General features: G+C 41.3%; 1 protein-coding gene across 6 annotated transcripts in view; it reads right to left on the reverse strand.

The window, feature by feature from the left end:
• The window catches only part of Hnrnpd (heterogeneous nuclear ribonucleoprotein D), an 18,698-nt gene extending 3,140 nt beyond the window's left edge, over positions 1-15,558 (reverse strand). For 4 of the 6 annotated variants that reach the window (XR_009381645.1, XR_009381644.1, XM_059274720.1 and 1 more), the window contains exons 1-5: positions 14,895-15,558; positions 13,003-13,059; positions 2,784-2,952; positions 1,734-1,895; positions 504-635 (exon numbers count right to left, since the gene is read on the reverse strand). Coding sequence is in view for 4 of the 6 variants with exons in the window: in XM_059274720.1 (XP_059130703.1) it covers positions 504-635; positions 1,734-1,895; positions 2,784-2,952; positions 13,003-13,059; positions 14,895-15,139 (765 nt within the window). In the remaining 2 variants the exon portion in view is untranslated. The remainder of the gene's footprint in view (positions 1-503; positions 636-1,733; positions 1,896-2,783; positions 2,953-13,002; positions 13,060-14,894) is intronic. The other 2 variants (XM_059274721.1, XM_059274719.1) reach the window with 1 other exon arrangement.
• Between the last annotated feature and the right edge of the window lie 1,516 nt (positions 15,559-17,074).

A 17,074-nucleotide genomic window follows, 5' to 3' on the forward strand; every position in this document is an offset into this window, starting at 1 on the left:
GAACAGTCGATACTGTTTAAACTAAGCTGCTTAACTTGGTTCTTCCTTCCACAGTGGTTAATCATTGTAACTCAGAGGGAATTCTCACTCCTGATGTGATCAAAGATGTGCTTGCTAAAGATCTAGTACTTGTTTGGTTGGGTCCTAAAAAATTATTTGGTAAAAACTCACATAAAAATACATTTTAACGCTGGTAGTAGCACACACCTTTGATCCCAGCATGTGGGAGGCAGGGGCAGGCAGGTCTCTTGAGTTCAGGGCCTACAGAGCAAGTTCCAGGACAGCCAGGGCTACACAGAGAAACTGTCTCAAAAAAACCAAACTAAATAAATAATCAAAATACATTTAACAAATCCCTACTGCTCACCAATAAAAGCAGAGTTCACTGGTGACTTCCTAAGAAACCAATAGACAGGAAGTATAAGCAAGCAATTTGAATCCTAAAGCCAAACAGTACACTCTAACAAGATTTTCTAAGCCACTCAATGGTTGCTTTAACTTACTTTACTAAGACCAACATTGTGGTATTTCTTTTCCATTATCTTCTTCACTGGTTCCTCTTCCTTAAAGGTAATAAAACAGAATCCACGCCTCTTATTGGTCTTGTTGTCCATGGGGAGCTCTATGGATTCAACCTGATAGCAAAAAACAAAGACTTAGTGTTCTAGTTTGTGCTCTGTTGTCACTAATTACAAATTACACGGGGGGTGGGGGGGCACGACACGGACGACACGACACAAAGAAAACACCATGTCATTCAAGCCCACTCTGCTATCTTCCCCATTTTTCTAATCTTCAGTGGTTTATCAGTATTTCTACCTAACACACAAACCCAGAGCCCCACAAGAACAAAATGAGACAACAGTAATTTTAAAAGAAGCAAGAGAGACTCTGCATTTGAGAACAAAGTTGTGATGTAGGAACAGCACTGCACACTGGAGAACACTGTGGCTGCTGCTACACAGGTGGGCAGTAGCCACTCCATTTTTGCTTGCTTCTACAATCACAAAAGAAAATCTATATACCCAGATTTTTGTGTATAATATTTGAGTATTAGGCATTCCATTTTTAGTCCTAACACAAAAGCATGTATTCTTATTTGAATCAAGTAAGAGATTCAGCATGCTGTCCTTGGAGACCAAGGCCACAAACATCTCAGCTTAGCTTTAATTATTAATTCATGAAAGGAACTGGTAGCTCACTATTTCACTAAGTCTATAGTCTCATTAAATTAGCATTTATACATATTTAAGTTGGTAAGCTATTATACTACTCTGTTCTTGTTACTTTCCTATTCTTAAATGTTTCCTTCTATATTTTAGGCAACTCAATCTTGACTTCCTTCTCATGCTGCCTATACTTTTCTTCCTTCTCAATTTTTTGAGTTAAACATACTGTATAGCCAGTCATTCCTATAATCTAAGTGGGACAAAGGCAGGAAGGTGACTTAAGTTCAGGAGTTAAGAATAACAAAGAAAAAGTTCAAGGAGAGCATGGGTTACCTAACAAGACCCTTCTTTTGGGGGCAGGGAGGTCTGACTAATTCATCTACATGTCTAATACTTTACATATGCACATCCTCAACAAATAAAAACTACCTAATCTTCAGATCTGCTCCTATCAATATCCTTATTACCAAAAAATTTTGCAACTCTGAAATACATACTTGCCAAGTCCACTTAATGTGCAATCACACACTAATTTTGACATAAACTGGATCAAAACACACATACCTCACCAAAACCACCAAAGTACTCTCTTATTTTCTCTTCGGGTGTATCTGGAGAAAGGCCACCAACAAAAATTTTTTTGACGGGCTCTTTTGTTTTCATGGCTTTGGCCCTTTTAGGATCAATGACTTTCCCATTCAATTTATGTTCTTTCTGATCCATGACCTAAGGAAATGAAGTTTTTCACTTTAATATGTAAAACTTAACTGATGTTCAGAAATAAATTACTTAAGAAATCATTACACAATGTACCTAATGCCAACATTACATCAACTGGTTTAAGACTAACTGTCAAGCCATGGAATGATATGACATCAGTTACTACAGACTAGTGCCCAAGTACAAAAGTCACTAAGAATGATGGGGGGAGTACCACACCAGTTGAACTGACTACTAGGCAACCATTACCTTTAACTGATAACATCAACAATGGTTGCTACTTCCCCTCAGTGCAGAACCAAAACAATGACTGAATTAAAAGTTAATTGTCGTGTAGACATTTGCTTGTCTGAGGGAACTACTCTATTCATAGACGCAGGGATAAGTGAGACAAACTGCTTGTCTAACAAAAATGTAAAATAGGCACTTTCTGCCAACTTGTCATACTTTATCTTTTTAATTAGACTTTTAAAATCCCCCTCTACCCTCTTAGAAAAGCCTGCTGAGACTGAACATAGACCATGTACTTACTAAGCACAAACTATCCCTCAGCCAAGCCTCAGTTGTTTTTAAAGTTACTTTTAATTTAGAAAGGCTGGCACATGTAAAGTACTCAGTAAATAATTTCTAAATCTGCCTCTCCCTTCAAAAACAGGGTGTGTTAATGCACCTCTGCTGTCCCAGCACTTGGAAGGTAGAGGCAGGAGGTTCAAGGTAATCCTCAGCTATGTATGCAGCTTGAGGCCAGCCTAAGACATATGGAACCTTGTTTCAAACAACAGAAAGATGTAAGAAATGTGTCTCTTCTTTCTTACAAAAAGGAACCCACAAGTAACACAAGTTTACTCTATCGAACTCTCCACGTTTCATTAATCAGAATATATAACACACTACCTTATCTACACTCTCCGACTCTTTAAATAGCACAAAGCCAAAACCCCTTGATCGCCCTGTGATAGGATCTAACTTCAGAGTGCAGTCTACAACTTCACCAAATTTGGAAAAGTAGTCCTTCAGATCTTTCTTTGTAGTGTCCCAGCTAAGGCCTCCTATAAACATTTTCCTGTAAAGACAAAAAGCAGTATTAAAATGCTAAGAAAGAAATTAAACCTTGCCTTACATTTACTCACATTAGAAACATGTTTTTCAAACATTTATTAGTACAATAAAATGTTATTCTTCCTACATAGCACATATCAAAAAACCCTACTGTTTGAAGTCCCACTTAGCACTGCTCCTTCTGATCAACCACAATACTGAGCAAGCAAATTGCTGGTATTTACATACATACGTACGCATGCCAAGTAAAAGTATTGCTTCTAGATTCTAACAAATCTTCATTAACCATGTCAAGGGCTATTGTGCAGTCTCCAGTGTGGCAGCCCCCAGCATGCTGTCTATGCTGAGACTCCTTTTCTACTTTTAATAGTTCTTCCATCTGCAGAATTCATAGCACATACAATGGAAAAATGCTAAGTCCTCCAAACTGAACTAACTTTTTTCACTTCTAAGAGTCCTTAAAAAGGACCAAAGTAATCATATAAACAGCATAGAGCAAGAATCACACAAATCACAGCTCACTAACTTAGATGATTACCTACAGTAGAGCCTCAGCTAGCGAGTTATGAACGGCTTAGGCCTGTAAAATGGTAAGTGGAATACACCCAAGAAAAGATCATATAGAAGACCAAATTAGTCTCAACATACAGCAAAATGCCAAAAAGCAGTCCTGGCAGCAGTTGTGGTCCTTTCTACATCTGCTTGTTTTCCCAGTAAGTTAATAGCAGTAATTATAAAAGCAAACCTGTACTTTTTACCCTTTACGAGTCAAAAACAGTCGTAGTAAATTGTTAAAATTAGTCCTATAAGGCTAAAATTTTTTACTTCAGAGATAGAACTATGCTTGCTCAAGATTGTCTCATCTTCATAGCTTGGGATATGGGGGGGTGGGGTCATGAAAAGGGATGGGGAAGATAAGGCACCAGCTTTCAGCGCTGCAAAGACATTAAAACATCTCATCTCCACTTCGTAGGCTTTTAAGAGACTGCCACTACAGCCCATTCTGGTAGTAAGATGTTCATTGTATCTTCACCTCTAAGGCGTCCGTTTTACTGAAGTGTTGTTACTGATCAATTCTTACCACAAGTTTGTTTAAATTAATGCTAACAAAGCTAACTTTTAGTACAAATAAACTTTACTTTACTTGAACTCTTTCCATTTAAAGTTAGGTTTTAAACCTAGAATATAACAGAGCAGGCCCCAATTTTCAAGACTCCCTCAAAGTGTCAAGTCCTGAAGACTTATAACCCTTTAGTAATGTTATAATCAAATGAATATAACCAAAACCCATTATGTACATTTTAAATGTCTGTTTATTGCCAATTTCATGGAAAATTAAAAATTTCTCAGCACACATTTCTTTCAATTGAATAGTGCCAACTCCTAATATATATCTCTTATTTAAATAACCACTGCTATACACACAGTATTTTTTTTTTTACCTACAGGTCCAGAATACTACTTTCATAAATGAAAATTTCATTACCAACAATTCACCTTTCAAGGTGAGGCATATGCTAGTTTTTAAAGACAAGGATATTGACTACAAAGCAATGGCCTCTTGCTTAGATATCCATTATTAAGTCCCAGAACACAAACAAATTCAGCTAGATTTAACTAACTAGTAACCATTTCTGTGATTACAGAATTTCCCCATGAATAACTGAATTTAGAATTATTTCAGTCTAACCAAACTAAAGTTATAATAAAAGACATTGTAGAGGATAAACCTGGACAAGAAAATTCTGCCTAGTCCATTAACCAAGTATCAAGACAGAACTTGCTTTTATTTCATGAAAGCAATGTATAGGGGAAATGTCCTCAATTTAAAATTGTTACATATACTTCCTAATAAAAACAACACATAGAGGGCTGAAGAGATGGCTTAGCATGGGCGGTTCTTCCAGGGTTGAATTCCCAGCACCCACCTGGCAGCTCACAACTGTCTGTAACTCCAGTTCCAGGGGATCCGACACCCTCACACAGAGTATATACACGCAAAACACCAGTACACATTAAATAAATAAATAAACCTCTTGGGGGAAAAAATGACACATAGAATGAGGCATCTACTATTTTTGAGCCACATAATTGTTTTTGATAGGAAATTAATTTTCTGAAATATTAGATATGCATACCAACTCATCAACTGACCCAAAGGAGTTCAAACGTAAAATCAAACAAAACCCCTCCGTACCCTTACCAGAGGTAAAACTGTTCACTGTGAACACTCTTCTATAAACAAATCCCCTTTATCCAGATATTAAATATTCTGGTCAACTTTCTTTTTTTTTAAACTTTAATACACTACATAGTATTAGTTTTCTCCAAGTATTGCTTGCCCTCCCTAATCCTCCAACTGTTTGTTTTTTAACCTCCAATTATTTTAAATGAAATGTTTTAAGACTATTTGTGACGAGGTCTTACACTACAACTCAAGCTGGCTTCAAATTGGTGGCAATTCTCCAGCCTCCACCTCTAGCGGAGCTGCCACAATTGGCTTCCAGGAACAATAGTCTTCTACAAACCCCAGCCGTGCCGCCTTCAACACAGCAGCCACGATGTTAACAGCCTAGGGTCTGCCATCTCTACTAAGCTACCGTAGTATGTTCATTTTCTCTGAAATAAGCTACTTAACTAGTACATCAGGTGCATCTCACTTGCTTAGCTTTTAGAACACACTTTTGCCAGCAATTCATGCCAACAAGCAATTACTTGTTCCATAATGAATATCTCCCTTCCATTCTGTAAGTAAAGGGGCCAGATGTCAAGTTTTCCAAATCTTCTGTGAACTACAACTGCTTATGACAAAAGTATTAGTATTCTGGTAGCACAAAAGCACTCGGGATTTTTTTCTGCTTTAAGAAAAGCTGAACAGATAACTAGAAAACCCAATACATTACAACAAACACAACACTGTATTCTATCGTTACTAAATAGGAAGTATGAAGTCCACTCCATTTTTATTCTGTAGGCACATAGTTTAATGCTATTTCTGCTAACCTTTATGGACAAGTAGGCACCTATTGGATGCTCTCTAGAATACTAGCCTAACTTCCTCTAACTCTGAGATGGCTTGAGATTAACACTAATTTGGACTACTTTATACCTACTGTCTGTCCAATAAGGAGCCTGACACGAAACGTTTTTCTCAAGCTGCTATTAACTCCTGCAGGGATGTAAACACCTTGCAGTAAGGCGACAGAACTTGGAAGTTTCTAAGCAAGAGTACTTGACACTTTGAGGGAGTCTTGAAAATTGGGGCCTGCTCTGTTATATTCTTAAGTCACAACAAATTGACTCCGAATGCTGTCATCTAAATTTAAAATGTGATCCTTAGCCGTAAGCAAACCAATAATCCCAATTAAAGAACTTAAACTACAAAGGTCATCTGTACCCCCTACTCCATTTTTTTAAGAAGTCTCACGTAATCCTACCTGACTTCAAACTTATAGCCATTTTCCTGCCTCAGCCTCCCCAGAGCTGACTGACAAAGTTTCATTTCTTAATCCTACTTATAAACCAAGTGTTTCAGTGGCCCAAAGGAAATGCAGCAGTCTATTTACAGTTACAGAATAATGGAAGTGCTTTCACAGCTACTGACAGGAAAGCCGGTGTCAAGCACAGTTACACACTTAGTATAGACGACTGACTCCCCAACTGCTTCCTTCTCAGCTTTGCAGGGCTGGTCCCGCAGAAATTCAGACTGCTGGGTGGGGGACATTAGTGCTATGTACTCATACTCGAGGTGAGCGAGCGGGCCAGCTGCCTGGTTTTATGTGCTAGTTCTGCTACCTACTAACTAACTACACAGCCCAAAAGAGGTTAGAGTGATAATGTTTAAATGTTATCTGCAGTCAGTAATAAAAACTGCGTTAATATAAAAGAATGTATTTTAATTCTTCAATGAAAAGTTATTTTTAGAGGCAAAACATAATCTAAAAGTAACTTAAAACTTTCTCATTAACTTGCTTTCCTTTTCAAATGGAGAGGCTTCATAAATTCTAACACTAAAGGGGAAAAAACATGATAAAGTTTACATAAGATCATCTATGTTCAAGTGTGAAGTTCTAAAATACCCTATAAAATATTTAAATACCCAGAATAAGAAAGACAGCCTGAAAATTATGTCAACTTTCCTTTAAGAAAAATTGTGAGCCAGGAAGTGGTGAGGCATGCCTTTAATCCCAATACTCGGGCATGAAGAGGCAGGCAGATGTCTTGAGTTCGAGGCCAGCCTGGTCTACAGAGTGAGTTCCAGAACAGGCTCCAAAGCTACACAGAGAAGTCCCTCCTCAAAAACAAAAACACCAAAAGTGTGTCTGTGTGTTCTATGCATGTGACTGACTGCAGGTGCCCCGGAGCTGGAGTTACAGGTAGTAGTGACCACCTGATTTGGATCCTCTGGTAGAAGCGACTGTTATAAATGTAGCTTCTAAGTCCTCTCAGTAACTCAGCTCTAACCTACATATATGCCAGTATTTTTTTTAAGTAATTAAAAGCATAAAAGGCAATACCTTACAAGCACTTGATACCTGACAGAAAATGCCTTACTAATCCCAATTACCAGGGTATGGTGGTCCATGACTATAATCCTAACACTTAGGAAACTGAGGCCAGAGGATCAATAACCTGAGCTATTGTTTGACTATCTAAAATATAAATAAATAAAAAACACCCTCATCCTCTCCCCAGTACACAAAGCTAATTTTCCCTGGACCATGGAGATCACTAGTTTAACACTCCAAACTGAAGAAATATTATATTTAAAGATGCTTTCCCTATCAAGTCTTTTGCTCCCACTTTTGAGGTAAAACAATGTTTAAACCCCTCCAACAATTCATTATCTTACATAAAAGACTCATACCAAGTATTAGCTTGATACATTTTTCAACCATAACTGCCCCATTCACTGGCACCCTTTATAGTAATGTTATTCAAGCACACTTATTTACATTATTCTTCTGGTAGTCTATCATTAAAGCTCAACTTTTGAAACACTACCATGATAAATGCTAACAAAATCTTACCAGTATGTATTAAAGAGCATTTTTTTTAGAAATTATTTTTAACACTGGGGAACTAACTACCACTTGGTAGGGAGTAACTTTACAATCTATATAAACTACCCTTGAAAACACCCTGACATACCTTTAACAGTAACAAGACTTATATCTCATGTGGTTTACGGCACTTGAGAACTACTTTTTAACTATTTAAAACTATTAAAGTTAGCCAGCCAAGAAAACTTTATTCAGTAAAACCTATATGCAAGTATTATCTGCCCACTATTAAACAGACATTTCCTCCCTACATTTTCTATTATATTTTAAAGCTAAGTGTGAAAAAGGATCCTATTATTCAAGACTAACACATAAAAAAAAGCAAACATTTCAAGGAAAGATTTTAAACTCTTTTACATTAAATCTCATTACTCCAAAAGAACCACAAATCAACCACCATAAAAAAGATAACTAGACTGAAAACATCTTCCCAGCAATCAGGAGGCAGAGGCAGGTGGATCTATGGGAGTTCCATGCCAGCAAAGGCTACATAGTAAGATCCTGTGTCAAAAATATAAAGTAAAAGGAAGAAAGGAAGGCAGGTATAACATCTAAATTAAATATGACAGCTTTTAAAAATAGACCTTAAATGCTTAACCCAGTATTTCTATCATGCTGTTCAAAGTTCTAAATAAACTCCAACCTTAGAAAGTAAACTTCCACTTACCTAGAAGTTAAAGACTGGTGTCTCCTTAACCTAGAGGTTAAGGTTTGGGTTAACTGAGATCACTACCTATTCAGTTTTCTATTAGGTCAATTTAGATAACACTAACTAAACAGAAATGGATGTTTCCTTTTCTTAACCCAGGACTGTAGGTAAGTGTTCCATCACCAAGCAAATTTCCATCCAACCCCCACCCATCTTTCAGAATCACATTCTTTTTAATGCAATGAAAAGCCGAACTCATTTCCAAGACATGTGTTTACTGGTCGCCTTTTCACTGTGTTTGCTGACACTTTCCCTGCCTCTTAAGACTACAGTGGAGATAGAAGGTGGGTTTCCTGACCCATTTATTTATTTATTTGCTCATTCATTCATTCATTCATTTTGTTGGCCAAATATAAGTATTTGAGTCTAGAATCCAATACTTCAAGCCATCACTATGACTACTGGACAAATACGCCAGTATGAAGTCTTCCCCCACCCTAAAATACTCTCAAGTACATAGGCATGAACATACTATTTTAACAGTCCAGAAACTAAAATATGCTTACCTTTACTCCACAGGAGTAAATCACTGGCAGTAGCAACTATTAGAGCAATGGATAAATACACACAGACATGAAAGTAGGCTGTGTAGTCAAGTCAGTCTTCCTACGGCGAGCATTGTTTCCAGCAAACAGATCAGAGAACCAAGTATAAACGTGTTTTATTACCTGAGACCACACTGTTGGAAGTAACAGAAACAAATCCCAGGCTTCCTGCATCCAGTTTAGTGTCCTATCTACTAGAATACTGAAGCACAACTACAGTGAAATCAAACTAACCGGTTCTTTATCACTCCATTTGTTAACATGCACATTCGAAGCATACAGCCATAAGTTAAATAGGAAAGTCATTGTTTTATGTTCTCAGGCACGGCTTCTAACATCACCCAAAGCTAAAGATGATTAGTTAGCTTTCCTGGTGGCCTTAAGTCATAGCGAAATGGACTCTGAGGTACATACATATGTATATCTACCAAACTATAGATATACATGAGATGTTTTGCATACCTCAGACTACCCAGGCTAAATTACTGAGACTATATATATATATATATATGTATGTATGTATTTATATAAAGTGTCACTTAAGCTCAAGAACTTGTCCAAGTTTAAGGCGTTGTCTCAAAAATAAGCATTTGCCAAGAGGTACATGTCATGCTTATTATCTCAGATCCTGGGAGGCCGAGTATGAGGATTCTTGTAATTTCTAGACCAGCCTGGGCTAAAAAAGTGAGATCCTGTCTTTAAAACAAAGTACTGAAATTTTAAATGATAATCCAGTTTAATCCTAGGACTATATATTCCACATTTCTCTTAACAGATGACAACTGGAACCTAGTACTCCTAGATGGGAGTATGGCTCAAACAGACCATCTAACCACACGTGTACAAGGCCCTGGGTTCCATCTCCATCATGGACAGAGAAAACAATGAATGCTCCTCCCCCTAAATCTGGAGCTTCAGCTTCTATGATTTTACCCCTGCAAAGGTTCCAAAGGAAGTAAACATGGAGACCATCAACTGACAGTCTAGGCCTGTAAACCCAATCTTACTAAATCGAAAGGCCAATAAATTTGGCATGAGAACCCTCTAAAGGTACTGTTTTTCAAAGCAATGTTCAAATTGTCCCAGAAACTTGGGGTTTCTAATATACTCTCCAATATTTTAAACAGAAACATGTGTGAGCCCCTTCTCAAACAGGAGAGAACTAACCATCTCTAAAAAGAATCACACTTGACCTTGCACACTAACGGTTACAGGACCAACTCTGACAACTCTGACACCGCCCTGGACAGTCTTATACTGACAACTCAATGGAACTCTTCTGCTTCCCACTCAACCACATTCTGGAGGCGGGGGTTGGTATGTGGGATGATTTAATGTATCTAATCTGGTAAAAGTGTCTATAGTAGTCTAGGTTTCCAATATTCTTTATATTTTAAAACTTGTCCCCATAGCTTACAACATGGCATGCACATTTCACCAGACACTACCCCAAAGAATTGAAACACTGCGGAGTGATTACACACTGCAAAGCAAAATGAGAAATTTATACTACAAAAAAATAGAGATCTCAAAGTTGCAGACATTGAAGTGGCCAGCAAGATGGCTCCACAGGTAAAGAAGGCACTTGCTGTGCCTGAGCCCAGAGTTCAATTCCCAGGACCCACATTACAGAATAAGGACTCTCACCAGTATCCTTTGATCTTCACATAGCACTGACATACAGATAAACAAATCTAACATCAAAACCAATTTTAAAGGTGAACTCAGGTAGCCATTTTACACTGTAATGAACCACTGTTGCCAAGCCCCATTATCTTGAAACAAGGTTGCTCTTCTAAAAATAACTATTCATTTTCGTATGCGAAAAAATAAATAAGTAAAAATAACCATGTCAAATAACAAATTCATCTTTAAAAATATTTTAGGAGGAAAAGCAGGAACAATGGCATCTACCTACAGCCCCCAACACTTGAGACGGAGATATGAATATTAGGTAAAGGCCAGCCTAGGCATGTAGACCTCGCCTCAAAAACAGCACTTGAGGACAAAAACCTCATTGTAACAGAACTACACACAGAAGTGTTTAAGAAATTAACTTCTGTGATTTTTAGTCTACTAACCAGTCTCATCTTCACTATGGAGACTGTCTTCCTAAACTGGTGAGGAAGACAGAGAAACACAGGGTGTACACACATGGATACCAAAAAAGTATGTTTAAGCATCTTCATTGTTTTGTTCAGAAAGTTTAGCATCTGCAACAAAATGGAGTTGGATAAATGGACAATCATCAAATCAAGTTAGAGAAAGAAAAGAGAAGGAGGGGAACCTGGCCACATAGTGCTAACAACACACCTCTAGTCCAAGAGACTTGGGAGGCTGAAGAAGGAACCTCCAAAGCCTGGGCAACACAGCGAGACTGTCTCCAAAACAAGTGTTGGAGGGTAAGAATGCCTTCTAAGTGCAGAACTGCTTTTGTAAAACCTACTACTCCACAAAGTCTGCCAGTGGAGAACTGGCCATCACCTGAAATGTTCTGTAACACTGACAGAAGTTATCAAACTTCCTCCACAAGATGACCCCAGAAAGCTCTTAAGTATTTGCTACTGAACAAAGGGGCAAAGATATTCTTTAACAGTGAGACAATGACCTTCAAATCTAACACATGGTCAATTCAACTTACCACAAACAATTTACAATTATCTAAGGTTCAAACGGAAGTCAAATACAGTTACAGTTTAATTTTAATTTGACATTATTACCTAGTTAACTAACTGTGCCCAGCAGGCACCAAAATATAAGGTTCATCCAAACATTATCATTTACTATGTCGCACTCAGACCCCAGTCTTTGTTAGTCTACTTTACCTCCAACTTAAAACTGGACAAATACCAGTAGATGAGAATAGTTAAAAAAAAAAAAAAAAACCATATAAAATTTAAACATTTCTAAAATAATGGATATGGTCTGTACAGACAGACATAAGGCAGTGTATGGCTTTTTAGCCTCCAACAGTGAGACACGGCCCAGGAAAATTACAGTATGACCCTAACAGCAGAGACTGACATTTTAGGAGGGAGAATTGGGAGAAAAAGAATACTCAACCTACCAGCCTCCAAAGGGAAGTCATGCAAATGTGAGCACATGTCAACCAACTGTAATTAACATTCCAGCCAATCACACTGAAAATAAAAATCTGGTAAGAGCTGTAGTGGGAAGCCACATTTAGCCCACCTATGAGTAGTACATACACAATGCTTTAAGTGTTTATACTGTTGGTGAAGAGAAATAGGACTTTGCATAAAGCACAGTAATACTTAAAGAACTGTCTACTTGACAGAATACTTCAGTATAACATGCAAGACATTTCAACACACAATATTTTTATCAAGTAACCTTTATATTTAGCATTAAGCTTAGAATTTTAAACAAAAATATTTCAACCTAATAAAAACTAAATGAAAGTACAGTAACTTTTCTGCTTGCCCATATTTAAAAGAAAAATTACTAATTACATTTAGTTTAGGTTGGCCAAATTGTCATTCATTACATCATGCATTACCACAAACCATATACCACGCAATGGCATCAATTTTGCCCACAGATTACTTAGGATATCTAGAAAGGCTTTAGGCTTTATATCCCAGGCACAAGACTCATCCTACCGTATTAATGTCTAAAAATCTCCTGGGACTCAATGGGCAACTAAATTACAGAGCCTCTGCATGTTATGACTACTGAAATCTTTATAAGACAGAAATAAAATGTAAAAGTTTTACCATTCTTCCCGCTGTGCCGTCGCTGCTTCAGTGTGTCGTGGGGAGGAGTTTGAATGGCTAGGGAATTAACAACCGGTACAGCAACCAATCAAAATTCTAGTTTTAGTTTTTGACATTGTTAGGGTTAAAAACTAATTCATTTATACGTCAGTTCAACAAAAAATAACTACAAAGACAGCAAGCTACTTTGTAACTTCAAAACTCGGGGGAGTAATAAAAAGCCTGCCCCAGTTACACAATTAACCATTTTGGTGCCTCTGTCCAAAGAACAGAATTCAGAAAGCAAAACCCAAAATGTTAAAAACTGAATTCTTCAAATATTTAAGAGTTATTTCTTTCTAAAACTAAGCCACATTGTTGCTCAAGATTAGTTCTATTTTAATAAATTCACTTCCCCTCCCACCCCAACTCCCCACTAATGCCAGGACAACCAGTAGCTGACTCGAGTGTCAATCTTAACTGAGATTTTAAAACTATATTCCAAGTACTTCTCTGTTGCCCCAACATCCCTACAAATCTTATATTTTTAACCACTAATGGAAATCACGTTTTCTAATACCAGATTTAAATGACTTTTTTTTTACTTCCAACCAAAACTTTTTCCTTCTTAAAGTTAAAAAAAAAAAATTGCATACGCACAGCCCCATTATAAAAAGTATCGAAACGGTAACTCAAGATCAGCAATCTGTAATGGGAACATGAAAATCTAAGGACCCAGATCGAACCCACCATTCTAACCTCCTGTATGATACTCAGCTCCCAAAGACTGCATTTTAACATACTAAAAGCAGCTTTTGGTGGCAATATAAAAGTTATTTCAACTAGAGGAATCAAAGTAGCTTTGAAAAAAATCCTGAAAAATTAACCCATTGAACAACACAGAATTTATTGTATTTTAAAGGGCGAGTGGGCTTCTTTCAACAATAGTAAGAGGGCGAGACTGAGAAGAAACCAAACAGGCTCCTGGGCACTGAAAAGGCGGGAAGAGAAAATCTTAAGCTGCACAGAGTAAGTAAGGAAAGATTACAATCTGTACAAATAGGCAACCCAGCATCTGAGGGCGCGAAAAGGGTGCACAGGGAGAGTAACTTGGCAGAGTGGGGGAGGGGCAACCGCAGGCAGGAGGTAGAAGAGCTCCAGTCAAGTGCAGGCCCCATCGACCAGGAAGGACTTAAACGCAGCCCGAGGAGCCAGACCAACGCGCCAGCAGGAGACCGGGGGCATCTGTCTACAGCACAAATGCAGGCCCAGTCTGTCTATTGCACAAATGCAGGGCCTATTATGAACGTGCCGTGGTGACAGCGTAAAGTGGACAGAACGAACGAGTCCTATGGCGAAACTTATTTAAAACGCTAAAAACCACTGGCCTGAAGCCGACGCGGGAGAAAGAGGTGGACAGCCTACACCTTCCTGAAAGCAACAGCATATAAATAATCGCACCGTCTCGGGGTGGTGGAGAAGCACCCAACAAACCTTGGAAACCCTAGTAAAAAGCATTCTGTGCGTTTGCATTTTTAAGCCTAAGAGGTTAGAAATCCGGGAGAGATGGGGGGGGGGGGGGGCGGTTAGCTCCGTCAGGCGGGAAAAAATCCTGGCGGCTAAGTCGGTGGGAGGAGACCCATGGCGAGGGAGGAAAGAGGGCGGGCCGCGGAGTAGCATGGTGACGGCTAAAGGTGGAAACGTGTGTGATGGGGGAGGGGGCGAGCAGGCAGGGAAGGAGGAAATGCAGGCCCCGGGGAGCCCGAGGTACAAGAGGGGCGGCCGAGCAGGCGACTGCACTCGGGCCTGCGGGCGGGCGGGCGGGCGGGCGGGCGGGCGCGGGAGCGAGGCCTAATGGCGGGGAGGGGGAGGGGGCCTGGCGAGCGGCTGCCCGGGGCCGCCCCTTTACTCACCCTTCATCCTCCTCGTTCTTACTAGCGTCGATCTTCGCCCCCTCGGCCTCGGCGCTGCCTCCCTCGGTGCCTCCGGCCGCCGAGCCGCCGCCGCCGCCGCTCCCGCTTCCCGCCGCCGCCGCCGCCGCCGCCGCTGCCCCCTGCGCCGCCGCCACCATGGCTCCCTCCTGCTCGCCCGCCGAGCCGCCTACCGCCGCCGTTGCCGCCGCCGCCGCCCCGTCCCCTCCGAACTGCTCCTCCGACATCGTGCTACTGCCGCCGCCGCCGCCGCCGCCGCCGAGACGACACCCGCCGCTGCCGCGAACCGAAACTAGCAGCAAAGTAATCCCCGCCGCCGCCGCCGCCGCCGCCGCCGCGCGCCCGCTCTACCTCGCGAGGCACACACACACAAGGCCAGGCGCGCGCGTGGCTGCAAGGGCTCCTGCGCCTCTCCCCGGCCTGCCCCCCTCGCCTCCCACTCTCGCGCAGCGCGCACTCGCACTCTCCCCGGCCGCGCTGAAAAAAAAAAGAATAAGTAAAGCAGCGGCGGCCACTCTCGCCTCCTCCTTCGCTTTAATGGCGCCGCCGCGGACCACCTAAAATGGCCGACGGAAGAACGGCGCGTCCCGGTCACGTGACTCCGGAGCGCGCCCTTTGCGCCTCCTCCGCCCCTTCCACCGCTAGTCCCCACCCCCCACCCCTCAACCCCCCTCCTCCCCCCAACACACACACACACACACACACAGACACACACACACGCCCGCGCGCGCGCGCGTCCCGCCCTCCCCTTCCCTTTTATACTTGGTCTCACGCTCCTCCGGCGCGCGGCGCGGGCCTTTAAAGGGAACCGGAAGTGGCGTGCCGGGGAGGGTCGCGCGGGTACCATCGAGAACAAGGAGCGCTGGTTCGAGGCGGCGGCTAGAGAGACCTCCCCTTCCCTTGGCCCCGCCCTTCCGCGGATTCCTGGAGTCCCTCGCTCCTCCTCGGCTGCGGCTGGCGGCGGCGGCGGCGGCAGCAGCAGCAGCAGCAGCAGCAGCAGCGAGCGGCCCGGGTGGAGGGGTGTGGTTCGGCCTCCCCCGCGGCGGCGTGGCCCCGGCTGCCCTAGGAGTCGGCGGCTCCGGCCCCGGTGGCCTGCGTGGGGCGGTGGCCACGCGTGTGCGCTGGTGGCCGCGCTCCTCCGCCCGCCGTCCCCGCCTGCTCCGGGTGACATTGAGGTTCCGCCGCGGCGCCGGCTGCTGGCGAAGGCCGCTGACGGCCGAGGCTGCGTTTTCTCAGAATGACTTTCCAGCTCTTAAGGCTTTACTTCCGTTACTAGAAGAGCCTAAAGCCGGCCACGGTGCTTTGAACCGACTAGGGGTTGGGAAGTGTGCTAAAAGTCGACGCCAGGGTTCGTATTTTTAATGAGTTCCAGTCCTTGTATTAAATAGGATATATAAATGTCATGAATCATCTTTACGAGGGTTCTGAGTTTGTGGTGGTGAGGTGGCGATTTTATAAAAAGAAAAATGAAACACCGTTAGGATTGTGATTCAGGATTTAAAAATTAGAAACCTCTTAGAATTCCTATTCATGTGTTGGGCTTTACAGCTCCCTCCAAGACTCTTAGAAGAAGATGGGATTTCTATATACTTTTTTGTCGTCGACCACTTGACTGCTTAGTGTCCAGACTGGGTTTGGAAAAGTTTACAGAAGATGGCATAGAGACCAAAGAGTTCAGCCTGGCTGACTTGGTGCACATTGTAATCCCAGAACTCAGGAGAAAGGATGATGGATTGTTGAGGCCAGCCTCAACAAAACATCAGAAACGTTTAAGTAAATGCTTCCCATGGGGTACTTAAGTCAATTTATAGTAATTGTATATAATCCGAAAATCCCAAAGATTAAAACAAAACGTTTATTACCAGAATTTGTGTTACAGAATTCTTAAAATAAAAGAATATGAGTCAAATTGTGGAAGTGTCTTTAAAATACAATCTTATAAGACTTAAGCAAATCACAGAAAGGGAATGTCAACACTGTTAAGTAGAACTGATTAAACATTTTTTGTCTCCATTTTCCAAAATGTTAGCCAAATAAGGTGGCCTTGTATTCAAGTCAGATATTGCAGGCTGGTGGCAACTGGGATGAACTCAGGTTTTTATTATCTATGTTCGGCTTCAAGAGAATACTCCTTTGAATTTAAATGACATGCCTACCTTTTA

Source organism: Peromyscus eremicus, chromosome 10 (assembly GCF_949786415.1).
Source record: "Peromyscus eremicus chromosome 10, PerEre_H2_v1, whole genome shotgun sequence".
Taxonomy (NCBI): domain Eukaryota; kingdom Metazoa; phylum Chordata; class Mammalia; order Rodentia; family Cricetidae; genus Peromyscus; species Peromyscus eremicus.